This window comes from Taudactylus pleione, unplaced genomic scaffold (genome assembly GCF_031769625.1).
Source record: "Taudactylus pleione unplaced genomic scaffold, aTauple2 ptg000041l, whole genome shotgun sequence".
Taxonomy (NCBI): Eukaryota; Metazoa; Chordata; class Amphibia; order Anura; family Myobatrachidae; genus Taudactylus; species Taudactylus pleione.
The window spans coordinates 13030346-13046080 of NW_028284443.1; the positions used below are offsets into that span (position 1 = coordinate 13030346).

At 43.0% G+C, this 15735-nt stretch overlaps 1 protein-coding gene across 1 annotated transcript in view; it reads left to right on the top strand.

Annotated features, from left to right (window-relative positions):
• The window catches only part of LOC148537983 (V-type proton ATPase subunit S1-like), a 116712-nt gene that overhangs the window by 99060 nt on the left and 1917 nt on the right, over positions 1-15735 (top strand). Inside the window, exons 7-9 of the mRNA XM_088456095.1 lie at positions 105-340; positions 8004-8057; positions 8966-9209. Coding sequence (XP_088312221.1) covers positions 105-340; positions 8004-8057; positions 8966-9209 — 534 coding nt within the window. The remainder of the gene's footprint in view (positions 1-104; positions 341-8003; positions 8058-8965; positions 9210-15735) is intronic.

The window sequence follows — 15735 nt, forward strand, 5'->3', positions numbered from 1 at the left end:
AGGGAATGGAATAAAAAAAATAATGCAATGAAACTGGGGTACTTGGCAAAAAATTTTTATGAAAATTACACTAATTTGATTTCCCCCCCACAAATTTCTTTCAGGTTGTGAAGAGTTTTGACATGGTCCAGAAACAGGGACGTGAGCTCCTAAATACTGCTACAACAGTTCCGTATGCACCACTAAATGTCACTGCTAATGGATCAGCCACCTGTATCTTGATTTATGCAAAACAAATTCTAATCACAGTTAATAGTTCACAGATTGATCTGACGAATTTAACATTTGAAGCCCAAAAGGCAAACACTAGTTTATCTGAATGTTCTGCTATCAACACCATGTAAGTACCTCCTGAATGTCTATGTTGTATAAAACTTTTAGTAAAAGTAAGTAAATTTCTAGTTATAGTCAGCCTTTTAAACAATGCTAGAATATTCTTTTTATAGACAAAATGTAGCTAAAGCCCTTTTATATTCCCACATTATCTCCCGCCTTGTCTTCTGCAACCTTTTTATAACTGACATTCCCTTCATCTAACTATACCGGTTTCAATCCATCCTAAATGGCGCAAGTCTGAGCGATTGATATGCCTCTCTTGCTCTCCACACCTGCTGCAGCATTCTGTAAATCCTCATATATTCCACGATCCTATTCAAAGTACTTACTATCAGCGGTGGTTCTTTCCTTCCTTCTGTGGAGAGGGTACCTGGGCTACAGCATCCTTTTGCCTCAGACGTGGTCTGACCCCTATTCATTGTGCATGCGTGAAAAAAGAATGGGGTAAAACCCCACAATCAAGAATAGCGCATGCGCAGTAAAAATAGCAGTAGCTAGGGACTGCATCAGCTGCAGCCCCTAGAAGCCGAATAGGGTTACTATAATAAAAGTAGAAGAGGCTTCCCATTGCATGCGCTCTGTCTGCTAATGGCAGTCCCAAGAAAGGATAACTCCTCCCCTTGGGACTGCCATGTTAAAATGGGATTTTGGTACCTACCGGTAAATCCTTTTCTCTGATTCCACAGGGGACACTGGAGGTGCTTACGCTGGGCATAGAGGCGTGGATAGCTGGAGCTGGCACTTTAAAATTTAGAAGTGTGAAGCTCCTCCTCCTCTATTCCCCACCAGCCCTCTGTTTAGAAAATGAAGACCGAGAGGATGTGGAGAACAAGCGGAGTGAAAAGGAGAGAAGAACACACAATAACTGAATCATACAGCATACAGAACAAAACCGAACAGGCAGGCATAGAGCACAGAGGTGGGCGTCCAGTGTCCCCTGTGGAATCAGAGAAAAGGATTTACTGGTAGGTACCAAAATCCCATTTTCTCTTTCATCCATTAGGGGACACTGGAGGTGCTTACGCTGGGGACGTCCCAAAGTTATCCCCACGGGCGGGAGTGCTCTGTGGCGCCTGCAGAACAAGGCGGCAAAAACGGGACGCCGAAGAAATTTGTAAAACTTGACAAATGTGTGAACTGAAGACCAAGTGGCCACACGACACAATTGTGACGTAGATGCTCCTCTACCGGCCGCCCATGACGCACCCACAGAACGTGTGGAATAAGGTGAAATTGATGAAAGAGGCCGACGGTTAGCACTAACATAAGCTTGATGAATAGACGCTGGCCAACCCCTCCGAAACGCATCATAGAGGACAAAAAGCGACTCCGACTTACGAAGGGAAGCAGTCCTGTCAACATAGATGCGGAGAGCCCCAACCACATCCAAGGTAGAAGAACCAGAGTCCTCCACCAACGATGGTACCACAATAGGCTGATTCATATGGAAATCCGACACGACCTTAGGAAGGAAGGCGGCTATCGTCCGGAGTTCTGCTCTATCCACATGAAACACTAGGTAAGGTGGTTTATAGGAAAGAGCCCCCAATTCCGAAACCCTACGAGCCGAAGCGAGAGCCAGCAGAATTACCGTCTTCCAAGATAGGTACTTAAGATCAACCTACTCCAAAGGTTCAAACATGGGCGACTGAAGGAACAGAAGAACTAGATTAAGATCCCTTGGATCAATTGGATGTACAAAAGGAGGTTGCTCGCGCAAGACTCCTTGAAGAAACGTCTGCACCTCAGGAATGAGGGACAATTTTCTTTGAAAGAAAATGGAAAGGGCAGAAACCTGCACCTTTAAGGTTCCCAGACGAAGGCCAGAGTCCAGACCCATCTGAAGGAAAAGCAGAAACCGGGATAAGCGAAAGGTCCTAGATGGAAGATCCCGACTGGAACACCATGAGATATAAGCACGCCAGATGCGATGATAATGCAAAGCCAAAACTGGCTTCCTGGCACGTAGCATGGTGGGAATAACCACATCTGGATACCTCTACGTCTTAGGATATCGGTTTCAAGAGCCACCCCGTTAAACATAGCTGCGCTAAGTTGGGGTGTATGAAAGGGCCCTGCTGTAGAAGATCCGGGCGCAGATGAAGGGGCCATGGATCATCTGATAATAGGGACCGAAGGTCCGAGAACCAACTTCTCCGAGGCCAGTTCGGGGCCACGAGAATTACCGAGGCTGACTCCTGTTTTATTCTTTTTAGAAGACGAGGAAGAAGTGGAATCGGAGGGAAAAGATAAACGAAGTCGTAGGTCCACGGACTTGTCAGAGCGTCTACTGCTTCCGCCTGCAGATCTCGAGTTCTTGACACGTATACTGGAAGCTGACGATTCAATCGTGATGCCATGAGATCCACCTGAAGACATCCCCATCGACGTATCAGCGCGTTGAACACGTCTGGATGAAGCTTCCATTCCCCGGGATGGACATCCTGTCGATTTAGGTAATCTGCTTCCCAGTTGTCCACACCCGGAATGAATACCGCTGACAGGATTATTGACTGATTCTCGGCCCACTGGAGGATCCGAGTTACCTCTCGCATAGCCATGCGACTCCGAGTCCCTCCTTGGTGATTGATGTAAGTGACAGCCGTCGCGTTGTCGGACTGAACTCTTACCGGACGAGCCTTTAGCAACTCTGTTGCCTCTATCAGAGCATTGTAAATCGCTCTGAGTTCCAACACATTTATGGGCCACTTCTGTTCTAGAGGGGACCATCGACCCTGAAAGTGATAATCGAGGACTACTGCGCCCCAACCTCGAAGGCTGGCATCAATGGTTATGATGATCCAGTCCCACATTCTGAACCGTTTTCCCACTAACAGATTGCTGGATTGTGTCCACCAAAGAAGGGCTACTCTGGTAACCGGGCTCAGATGGATCTGTCGATGTAGGAACAGATGAGACCCTGACCCCTGTTCTAACAGGTCCAGCTGAAACACCCTGGAGTGGAACCGGCCGAGCTGTAGTGCGTCGAAAGCAGCTACCATTTTCCCCAAGAGACGCAGACAAAGAAGCATTGACACAGTCTTTGTTTTGAGGACCAGCTGAACTAACAGTCGGATATCCTTGGCCTTGTCTGTTGGAAGAAAAATCCTCTGAGATTTTGTATCCAATATCATGCCCAGAAATAAAAGTTTCTGGGACGGATTGAGATTCGACTTCTTGAAGTTGATTATCCAACCATGTTGGATTAGAATGTGATATGTCAGTAAGGCATGATCTGATAGAAGAGGCACTGATGGAGCCTTGAGTAACAGATCATCTAAATAAGGTATTATGTTTACTCCTGATGACCAAAGGAGAGCGATCATGACTGACATGAGTTTGGTGAAGATGCGGGGAGCCGAGGATAACCCGAACGGCAATGCCCGAAATTGATAATGATCCTTCAAAATGGCAAAACGCAGAAAAGCCAGGTGTGGTTCCCAAATGGGAACTTGGAGATATGCGTCCTTGATATCCAGGGATAATAGGAACTCCCCTGGTTCCAAGCTCGCTATTACTGACTTTAGAGACTCCATCTTGAAACGATACATCTTCAGATACCGGTTCAAAGACTTTAGGTTTAAGATGGGCCTGACCGAGCCATCCGGCTTGGGTACTACAAACAGGTTTGAGTAAAACCCCATACCGCATTGAAGTTCCGGAACTGGAACTATCACAGAAGATACTACTAGAGACTGGATAGCCTCCTGTAGAACTTTGGCTCTTTCTGCCTGTATTGGCAGACTTGTAGTGAAGAACCGAGGTGGAGGGGAGGTCTCGAAATCTATTCAGTACCCCAGGGTAATTAGTCTTCGGATCCATGGTTCTGTAGAAGTCTGGTTCCAAACTTGTTGAAATCTTTGCAGGCGGCCTCCCACTGCAGATGGTCCCAGGTGGGACGGAAGACCGTCATGCCACTTGTTTCTCAGCTGGTTTAGGCTCTGGTCTACGAGCAACCGTGTGTGGACGACCTCTACCTCTGCCACCTCTTGGTTGCGTGGGCACACCTCTGGTCCTACCACGAAAGGAATGTGGTGCCCGAAAGGAATTAAATGAAGGTCCCGTGTAAATTCTTCTGGGAGCCGGTGTAGCTGACGGGAGGAAGGAAGACTTACCCCCTGTGGCTTGGGATATCCATTTGTCTAATTCCGGCCTGAACAGCATGTCGCCAGTGAATGGTAGACTTTCCACCGCACGCTTGGATTCTGCATCCGCTTGCCAAGTGCGTACCCAGAGGGCTCTGCGGGCCGAAATCGCCGAAGCAGATATGCGAGCACTAATCTGACTGATATCCTTTGAAGCTTCTCCCATGTAAACTGCAGATTCACGGATGTGTTCTGCTAGTAGACGTAACTCTGCTCTGGAATTACCTGAGTCCAATCCTGTAATCAATTGATCGGCACAGGAAACCACAGCCTTGTTAACCCAAGTGGTAACAAGTGTGGGCCTGAGTTGAGCACCCGCTGCTGTATAATAGATCTTAGCGTTGTCCTCCAACTTACGATCCGACGGATCTTTTAGAACTGTAGCTCCCAGTACTGGGAGTGTTGTTTTCTTTGAGAGATGGGAGACAGACGCATCTACTGGAGGAGGGGTTTCCCACTTTTCCATCATGGATGAAGGAAAAGGGTAACTAGATGAAAACCGGCGCGGAATGTGGAACCTCTTATCCGGCTGTTTCCAAGCTACAGAGAGCTGTTGCTGAAGTTGCTGCGAGAACGTAAAAACTGCAGAGCTCTTTGGTTGTTCGTTAAATAATTCAAACTCCTGTGATGAAGGAATTATATCCTCAGGTAAATAGAGAGTCTTTCTGACCACCAAAATTAAAGATTCCACCCCGGGAGAGGTGGACTCTAACTCCTGAGGGGTATCGTCCTGTAATGCAACCGCCAATTCCCCTTCTTCGGTATCCTCCATAGTAAGGAATTCTTCCTCCGACTCCTCTGACTGGAGAACAGTCGTCAGAGTACGCTTCGGTCTCTGGTAGGAAGTGGAGGGTGCGGATGCCGCAGTGCCCATAACCGGTACCAAGGTGCCTAGAGACTTGGTTAGCCCCGCCTCCCAGGGAGGTTTGAGACTTACGTGCCTCAGCTAACTCTGACGTTAAGTCTGACATAACTCCTACCATGTCAGCGGCCCATGGCGGAGCAACTGAGTCAGGAATAGCCATCGGTGGATCAATTGTTATACAAGCATCACATAACGTGGACCCAGTGGCATGCGGCTTAGATAGTTTGTGGTTACATTTAGAACAGACAAACATCTTTTGAGCCGCTTTTGTTTTGTTTGACATGGATAAACAACAGTCACCCAGACACAATAGACACAGCAGTGATTTGAAATAAAACAGATGGCTGGTTGGGACACAGAGGAAGAGGTACCCCCTCCCACAGATTAGATTCCCTGCACTGACACCCCAGTGTTACTCACAGCCTCTTGCCAGGGATGCAGACAAGAGAATCAGCCTTCAGCCTGTGCCTGCACACTACCAGTAGTGGAGAGATGCAGGCAAATAACAGGTTAAACACAGCCGCTGCTGTAACAGCCACTGCCGCGTTAATTAGACCAGGGAGCCCGCGCTATTAGGCTCCGCCCCCTTTCTCCTCAAGTCCGAGGGACTGTAAAATGGCCACCACGCTGCAGTTATCACCTCCCTCCTGCGCTAGCCCCACTGAGAAGGAGCCGCTAGCCGCGCTCACCAGCGGGGAGAAGCATAATCATTGAGTAGCGCTTATAGCGGCGGGGCAGGAGTCGGGGAAAGTGCAAGTGATCTGTACTCACTGCGCTCCCCTCTGGATGGCTCTTCTGAACAGCACTTCTCCTCCCTGCTTCCTGGAGGCAGTCTGTGCTGTGTGTGTGTGCAGCATTAAGGAGCTGTCAGATGCTTTTGGTGAAGCACTACACACTCCTTCCTGTAACCCAGGAGGTTAACAGGGTGCCAGTAACCTGGACCCCATCTTTATAGAGGTGGCGAAGGGTACTAGAAAAATAATGTAAAAGGTGTTTTCAAATAATAAAACAAAAAATAAATAATAGTGTAAAATAAAATAAATAAATTGTGACTTGCTGGAGCACAGCAGATTGTGACCAGCTCCGACGGCACATTTTCTAAACTGGGGGCTGGTGGGGCATAGAGGGGGAGGAGCTTCACACTTCTAAATTTTAAAGTGCCAGCTCCAGCTATCCACGCCTCTATACCCAGAGTAAACACCTCCAGTGTCCCCTAGTGGATGAAAGAGAAAGTGTGTTTAGCAAAAAGCACTTTCAATGGGAAGCCACTTCTGCTGTTTTTTATTATAGCAGCCACTGAAGGCAGGAACCACCGCTGTATGTAGTAGGGGACTGGGGGCTCACAGGGTAGTGGTGGATTTTACTGGAGAGGGGCCTGCGGCCTCTAGGTAAAATTTGCCACTGCTTTCCATCACTTAAAAACCCGAGAACAACACCCCATTCATATATCTCAAACCTCATATTGAAATACTCTACATCATGTCCCCTTAGATGCTGTATACCTCCGACCTAAGCCTCACCTCATGAAATAGGCCTTATGATCATAGACTTTTCTTGGGAAGAATTGTTATAAAGGGTATATATTGATGGTTAGCACATATTTTATTCTTATTATTATCGTTTATTTATATGGCGCAACAAGCGTTCCGCAGCACCTTACAAAGTACATTACCAAAAAAGTGACTTACAGTACAATACAATGCAGGACAAGGACATGGATAATATACATTGATACATTGGTGGCCATAACACCCAAATAAGCAACAGAGCATAAGCAACCAAGTGTTAGGTGTCCTAGTGGTGGGCAAGAAGTAGATGAGAATAAAGTAAGGAGAAGCACAAGAGGGTAGAGGGCCCTGCTCGCAAGAGCTTACATTCTCAAGGGGAGGGGCAGACATACAGGCATGATCCAGATGAGGAAGAGAGGGAGGAGAGAGCATGTAGCAGAAAGTTAGGATGAGAGCTGGAACGCATTGATGAAGTAGTGAGTCTTGAGAGCCTGTTTGAAGAATTGTAGAGAGGTGGAGAGTCTGATGGAGAGAGGGAGAGAGTTCCAAAGGTGGGGAGCAGCATGGGCAAAGTCTTGGAGGCGGGAGTGGGAGGAGGTAATCAGTTGGCAGGATAGGCGGCATGCATTTGTTGAATGAAGAGGGCGGACAGGAGAGTGAAGGGAGATGAAGTCAGAGATGTAAATGGGAGAGGAATGGGTTAGAGCTTTGTAAGCAAGTGTGAGAACCTTGAATTGGGTTCTGAAGGGGAGCCAGTGGAGGGCTTGTAAGAGGGGGGAGGCAGATACAGAGCGTTTGGAGAGAAAGATGAGTCAAGCAGCAGCAGTGAGGACAGACTGGAAAGTAGAGAGATGGGAGTTGGGGAGGCCAGATAGGAGGAGGTTATAGTAGTCCAATCTGGATATTTTCAGGGGTGTCACTATGCAAGATGTATTAAGATTATACAACCACAAATGAAGTCTGAATTCCTTGATTATAATGGAGAGTACTTGAATGTGAAAACGAGATAGGTCCTGTTGGGATAAAAACCTTGTTGTATTTGTCTAAATACCAGTTGGCAGTATAGTTGAAAATGTCCTTACATCAAAAATCTGTAATTCTGTCTGAGCTTGTTAATATACAATAACATTAATGTTTATTTTTTTTTAGCTTGTCATTATTATATTCTTCTCCTGGATATGGATTAAGCAGCCTTGAACTAAGGTAGGTTTTTAAAAACAAACATAACATTTTTAAAAATCTTGCAATGAACCATTGGTGTCAAAAAGAGACTGTACATAAAGCATCACACCACATTATGAGTTTTCACACAACCCAGCAAATAGAAAAACCTATGGCTGGCCAGTCAAGCAGCTGAGAATATATTACAATGCATTCATGATCTAACCTTCTAACATAGGCTGTGGCAGTATACTGTGCTTTTCTCTTTGAGTGGCATCAGAGTCAATTGGAAGATAACCAGTACATCACTCATTTGGCTGCTGCCATGTCTGGCAGAGCATGGCTATAGTAACAGAATAATAAATCTAGACCTAAAACATCCCAGCAATTATAGGTGCAATGTACGGACAAAAAGAGCCACTTTATTATCTGCCAAACAATGCCTAAATCCATTCAACCATGCCTAAATTTGATCATGGCACATTTGATTAAGGCACACCCTGTTTGTGGTCTGTGAATATGGACTTTTGTGTGGTTTAAGGACCCACAATATGACTCTTTCCACCAAGTACAAAACATTCGGGTTCCAAAAATATATTGTGTGCAGTGAGTAGATACACCTGTGAACTTAAACATGAGTACTGTAGGCATAAAAAGTAGGGATGTGCAGGCTCGGATTTACTCGGATCTCAAAACGGCATTTTATTGGCTATCGCCTATCATGTGTTTTGGATAGCCAATATAATAAATCCGAACTTGCGGTAAAGTGGAGATAAGAACCGAGTAAATCTGAGTAAAACCGAGCCTGCACATCCCTAATAAAAAGTAAAAGTATTTCTACATCTTTAGGTTATAACGTATAAATTACTATAATATTTAAGCAAATCTAAGAACTTAACTTTCCAGCAATACAGTTTACATCACATAATATTCCCTTTTTTACTCTTTAGATTTATTATGACTAATATGTTCTATACTGGCTCTGCAAGAAACTGGTTCAAGCTACAATCTGTCCTAATAATTCCCAACCAAGATGTTCTGAGAAATGCTTCGTTCAGTACAACTTATGGCTCAGCACCAGCAGAGTACTCCTTCCATTGCCAACAAGTGGGGACAAGTTCACTATATGGAGAGACGCTAATTCCAGACAACACAGAGGCAAAAAACTGGCATATATTCATTTCTGAATTTCAAGTAAGTAAAGTTTGTACTTACTGTACATAATTACAAAAGCAAACTGCATTTTACTGGGTGGCATAGTTATTTGTAGAAAAGTCATTGCTCAGTATAACCATGATCTTTTACTGTAACTAAACAATTTCCTCATTCATCATGACAAAGTAAGTTCATTTGTACATTCAGATTAATGAAATTCAGGAACTAATCAATGTTTATGGATTCTATGTAATGTTTTTATAATTGCAAATAATTTTAAGCAATGTTTTTTGCAGTTTCAAGCAAAGATCAAAACGTTTACTAAATGATGTGCCTTATGCTGGGCATACACTGCCAGATAAAATGTCTGTCAGACCGACAGACATTTTATCTGGCAGGCTGCCAGCCGCAGATGTCCGCGGCATACACTGTGAGAGAAATCTCACAGTGTATAGCCCGACATCCGCGCTCCGCCCCCGGGGGAGGAGACATTTCCCTGTTCCTTCCGTAGGAACGAACACAGGAAATGTCAGTCTGTCGGCTGAATGGGCATACACTGCCCGATGCGGCTGACAGTTTACCGGGTAATATCGCATCGGACGGGCATGCTGGACAATCCAACATGCCCGACCGAGCAATATTTAACCCTCGGTCGCCCCGCCCCATTGCTACATTTATCTCGGCGATCCGCCGATATCGGGTGGATCGTCCCGATAATTGTAGCGTGTATGGCCAGCATTAGTAAATTACTACTTTCTAAAATGTATTTTAAGCAGCTGAATAATGCACTTGCTGTACTTGAAGTAAGAACAATAGGCTCTGATTTCCGCAAACAATTCTCACTTTAAAATAGTTGCAACTCCAAATAAACATGTATATGTACTTTTTATGAACCCACCTGGTAATCTGGGAGGGGTTTCTCGAAAAAGTTTCCAGATTCCATGGAAAATATATTTATTTTATATATATATTTCCTTTAATTCACAGAAGAAAAAAAAATGCCTTGTTAAGCTCACAGCAAATGTAAGCTCACAGGAATCAAGAAAATGAATGTTCTCTCAAAAACATGCTATAAAATTAATTCCGTTGAAATGATTAATGTATCTGCTTAAATTATAATTTGACTAATATGTTTAATTTGAAAAATAGGACATTTTTGTAAGGAATCTTTTGTTTGATTGATGGTCATAAAACTGATTAATAAAGAGATGAATCTTTTTTGGCAATATTTTATATGGGATTTATCTGTATAATTATTTGAAATGAGATTGTGCAGAAATATTATATCTTTCTCATGTGATTTTTATGATGGAACTATTTCTACTTTAATTACATATTCCTAAAGGCAGTAATAGCAACTGTACTCCTGAAAAATAAAGTACCTATGAAACACTACACTCTTCATTGCTACTATTCCCCAGAATAACTTCTGAGAAGACCTGACATGTACAGGTTTTTCCAGTGATTGTCATTTTTAAATACGCAGCAGTAGGAGAATTCAAGATACTATTACTTTATTACTTATGTCTTTACCAGTCTAATATACTTTATATCAACACCTGGTTTAATTATATATAAGCATAGAAGACAAACTATATAAATACAAGGCACTGAAATAGAACCAATTTAAATGCAACTGTCACCTAAACACAGTGGAGACTGTTGTACCATTGTCTGGGCTGAAAGAATATTCATGGTAATTCACTAGGAGCTAGTGACATTACTGAGGCACTTTACAACCATATATTCATTAGGATGTGGTTCCCAGTGATTATTAGGCTGCCTTCTCATAAATACTCGGTCAGCCCACAAAATGGCCGCTATCACCATGCATAGGTGACAGATGTCCCTTCTAGATTAGCAGAACTAGCACTAATTCATATTTATTGAACTTCCCAGCTAGACAGCTATTTAATTTCCATCAAACCTACTTTGTATTGGCAGAACATGTGGTGTTGATAGGTGTTAGCGGTGTGCGATGGCGGTAAGTCCACACAGCAGACAACTTAACCAGGCTTACGGGTTTATTAACTGTCAGAAAACCCAAACACCAATCACATTATGTCATACTCAATTGGGAACTTGGGAGAATGATTTAACATAATTTACAAACTACAAAAAATGTTTTGAGCCCATAACTGTAGACTACTGAGCTGAAGCCCAGCTCCCCAATAAACTTAATATATGAGGTATTATTGTAGACAAAAAAATACAATTTACAAGTGCACAACTCCAAATTACTAATTATATACAATGTATTTTGCAATAATATTTAGCAATAAATAGAGGTTTTAGCATAATCATGGCCAAGGTTATGGGTCTACACACCACTTCACGGTAACCTCTATGGGTAGTTTCCTAACATACTGAGGTTCAAATCCAGAGTGCAGGACACCCCCAAACCAGCCAAGCTGAGCCACCCCAGGGCACCACTCTAATAAGAAAAGTGAAGTGTAAAATTGGATAGATAAAAGCAGCTACTGCTGCATATAGAAGAATAGAGATGTGAAAATAGATATATAATAATAAACAAACAATAGAAGTGTTAAAAAGTGCAAAAAATGAAAAGAGTGTTATAATGTGATGCCCTGAAGCAGCCCAACCAAAGCAATCCAGGGGACCCATGGCCCAAAAATCAACCCAAAGCTGCACTGCAGTATATAAATTTGTAGGACTTAGCTAAATTGTGCCTTTTACTAATGTGCAATCACAATGCCAGACTCCCTGCTTAAAACCAATAGGGGATGGGTGTTAGCCCAGGCTGAAGGTGTCTCATGCCTTCAGGTGTGCAAAGGAGCACACTGATTAGAGTATATTATTATTATCATAATTTATTTATATGGCACCACAAATGTTCCGCAGCGCCTTACAAAGTACATAAACAAGTTGTAGACAAGCGACTTACAGAACAATACAATACAGGACCAGGACATGGGTAATATATATTGCTACATTAGTGACCATAACACCCAGATAAGCAACAGAAGATAAGCAACAAAGTGTTAGGTGCCCTAGTGGTGAGTAAGAAGTAGATGAAACTAAAGTAGGGAGAAGCACAAGAGAGTAAAGAGCCCTGGTCGTAAAAGAGCTTACATTCTAAAAGAATATATGAAAAGGACCCTAGACTGCACACCCTGAATATATATAATGGGAGGTGCTACTTGTTGAAACTATTATTGTAGACAAAAAAAAAGACAATTTACGAGTGCACAACTCCAACAGGGACGCACAGCCTCAACGAACCCAAAGCCTGTTTGATGGCAGACCCATTCAGAATATTCTCTACAATAACCTGTATAAAAGAGAAGAACTATCATTTTCATATTCCCTGTGACATAGTGCAATATACCTAATTCTTTTTACAAAACCAGAAGCATTGTTTCCTGCAGCAGTGTTCCATACTACCGTAGGCTTTGTACGCATGTAATCTCTATGTACTGTACAAAAATCTTGGACCGGACCAACACAGCATTTGACTAAAGGTGGGTACACACTATACAGATATATCTGCAGATCGAGTGATCTGCAGATGATGGTTGTTTGTACACCCTGAACCACCATCATCTATGCCTGCCAGCAGGTCCCGGTGACCAGGGGGCGTGTCCCGGTGGACGGGGACATGGCCCGCTCCCTCCTCCTCGCGACTGCCGCTGTGTGTGTACAGGCGGTCTGCAGACATATCTGTCCATTGGCTGTGCCAATGTGATATGTCGGTAAACGACGACATTCACCGACATATCGCGGGTACACACTGTCCGATGGGCAACAGATACATTGGCCGATAAATTGATCGGCCAATAAATCTGTCAGTGTGTACCCAGCTTTACTTTATCACACACCTTTCCACATTAATAACAATATTATGCATATCCCAAGTTACACTAAAGTCAACAGTATTGATTTGTAATTGTGCATTATATAGACCTCAATTTTAGTTCCAATAATCACACTGCAATACTTGCTTCAAATGTGGATATACAAGTTTTGTAGATGAATGTGAGACATTCAGTATACCCACAACATATATGTGTACCAAACTCAGCGTAGAGGGGCTGATTAATAGCAGATTTTAATTTAAACACATTATTGCTGGAGAATCTGTTATCTGCTCACATTAGAAACATCTGTTTGCACAGAGGAAAGGATTGAAAGGTCTAAGAACAAGGTGATACACATGTTACTAATATGCTGCAAGTTAATGGTATACAATGTAATAAAAGTATCCATGTGAATACATGAATAGACAGATGCAGGGCAAGTGGCTATTGTGATAGAAATAAAGGTTCATATGTCATTTAGGCCATAACATAAGGACAAGAACCCTTCTATTAGCACCCAAAGACAAGCTATAATTAATGTTCAACCTCTACTCACACATATAATCAAGTAGAACATTATGAAAAACAAGGGACAATTCTATATTCTATACACAGGTTAAATACATGATGTACAGTATATGATTCAAACTTTTTTGTTTTATTTCTTATCACAACCTTCTTTCTTCTACCCTTATCTACTTACTATTTTTATATATTTCTCTTGGTACTGAAAATATTAAAAATTAATTAACCAAATGTATATTTTAATTATGTAGAGGAGTTGTTTGCTCTGTTATGTACAGTTTAGAATTTGTATTGATATGACCTACCATTGTGTAACATATATTCAAATTGAATAATGTAAATTAGGAGTCTCATGGAGCACAACTTACAGTAGTACCCCTCTTGCATCTTTAACTTATCACCAGCAATATGCTTAGTTATTGCCAAGCAAATGTACAATGATGACATAAGTGAAATTAACAAGTGTACAAACACTCCGAACACTCCAAACTGTGGGTAATTCCAATTCCATCTACACCTACCCTACAAGCCTGTCAACAATTACAGCTGGGTGAGTTCTATAAGTGATAAGTAACAAGGTTCTAGAAGTGCTCCTAAATGTTTCTACCCTCATTGCTATGTCTGGAGCAAGTGATCACATTGAAGGCCACTGAAGACAGTAATCACATTCTGACCACCATAAACATACATCACTTCCAAGAGTTAATGTTCAAGCACAACAGAACTAAATGCCACAACTAAGATAAAACAGGAAGGTCTACACCAGCGATATCAACCGCTGGCCAGTTGTGAGGTGTGCCGCAGCGCTGTCAGGAATGGCGGTCAGGGCCACCAGTCACATTGCAGGTCTGTGAACCGGGCAGCGCTGCCGCTGAGCTCCTCTGGGAGACTCAGGCGCGCCCGGCTGTGACCTGCATGGATGCGGCGGCGTGACATCACAGGTCACACGCTCTGCATTTTCAGCCCGCCATACCCAATCCGCAAGCCAGCCCAGCCACTGACTCACCTGCCCACCTTGCCTGCTCCGCAGGACAGACAGTCTGCTCTTCTGCCCGCCTGCATGCTTGCACGCTCTCAAGCTGCTTATCGCTCTGCACTAACAGGTATGTGGATTCTATTTTCTGTGAGGTCAGACAATGTTTTCTTTTATTTGTGTGAAAGTGCTTTAGATTTATTCTGTGGGGCTTATTGATTGTTTTTTCCTAAGAGGAGCAATGTGGGGGTTTTAATTTTTTGTTTCTGTGGGGGCCAATGTATGCATTTTATTCCTTTCAAGGACAATGTAATTTTTTTCTGTGGGGGCCAAGGTATGTGACTTTTATTCCTGTGGAGGCCAATGTTGTGTGTTTTATTCCTGTGGAGGCCAATGTTGTGTGTTTTTTCATGGGTCATGCACGCTGCATCGCCGGATGGTGTGCCTTGGCAATTTTGAAATCTTGCGTAGTGTGCCTCGTGTTGAAATAGGTTGAAAATCACTGGTCTATGCAGACTGCCTCTTGGTGACATAAGCCACAGAAACGTTATGTGACCAGATATGAGCCACCCAATTGGAAAACTGACCCGATCACAATATGAGTAAAGGTGCAATGAGAAAAATGTTCCAAACAAGTCAAAGTAATCCAAAAACAGCCAACACCCCCCCCCCAAAAAAAAAAAGAATCATGCTTACCAGTGCTGATCCAAATTAATGCAGCCAGTATGTAATACAATCCAAGTCAAAGCTGGATACTTCTGAAAGTTCTTAAACATAGCAACTGTTATAATAGAAAGGACAAATTGCAGACACCTTTACATTTTTCATGTTGCAAGAAGAATGGGGGGGAGGGTCCCTTTGTTACAGGGACAGTTCTTCATTTTGGCATAGGGATGACATACCTCTCAGTGGTGTTGAACAAGATAACTTTAGCTTTATTGGAGCCATATGTTCAACAACAAAAGCTTTTCCATTAAATATGCAAAAGGTAACAAAAAAGTGGGTCAGGAAAATGTATGATACCTTCATTTTTTTCAGTGAAGTAATCACTGCATTACAAAACAACATGCACGACTTGCACTAGTCTCAGATTTCATAATAAATAGATAATAAACTTTCTGCACATGGTACGGCAGACTTTCTGCCCTGTACAAAATAACTTTGCAATGCAATACTAATCCAATGCAAGATATAAAAAGGTGTTTAGAGTACATTTTGGCAAAATGTAGGCTAAACACCTTTTTATTTG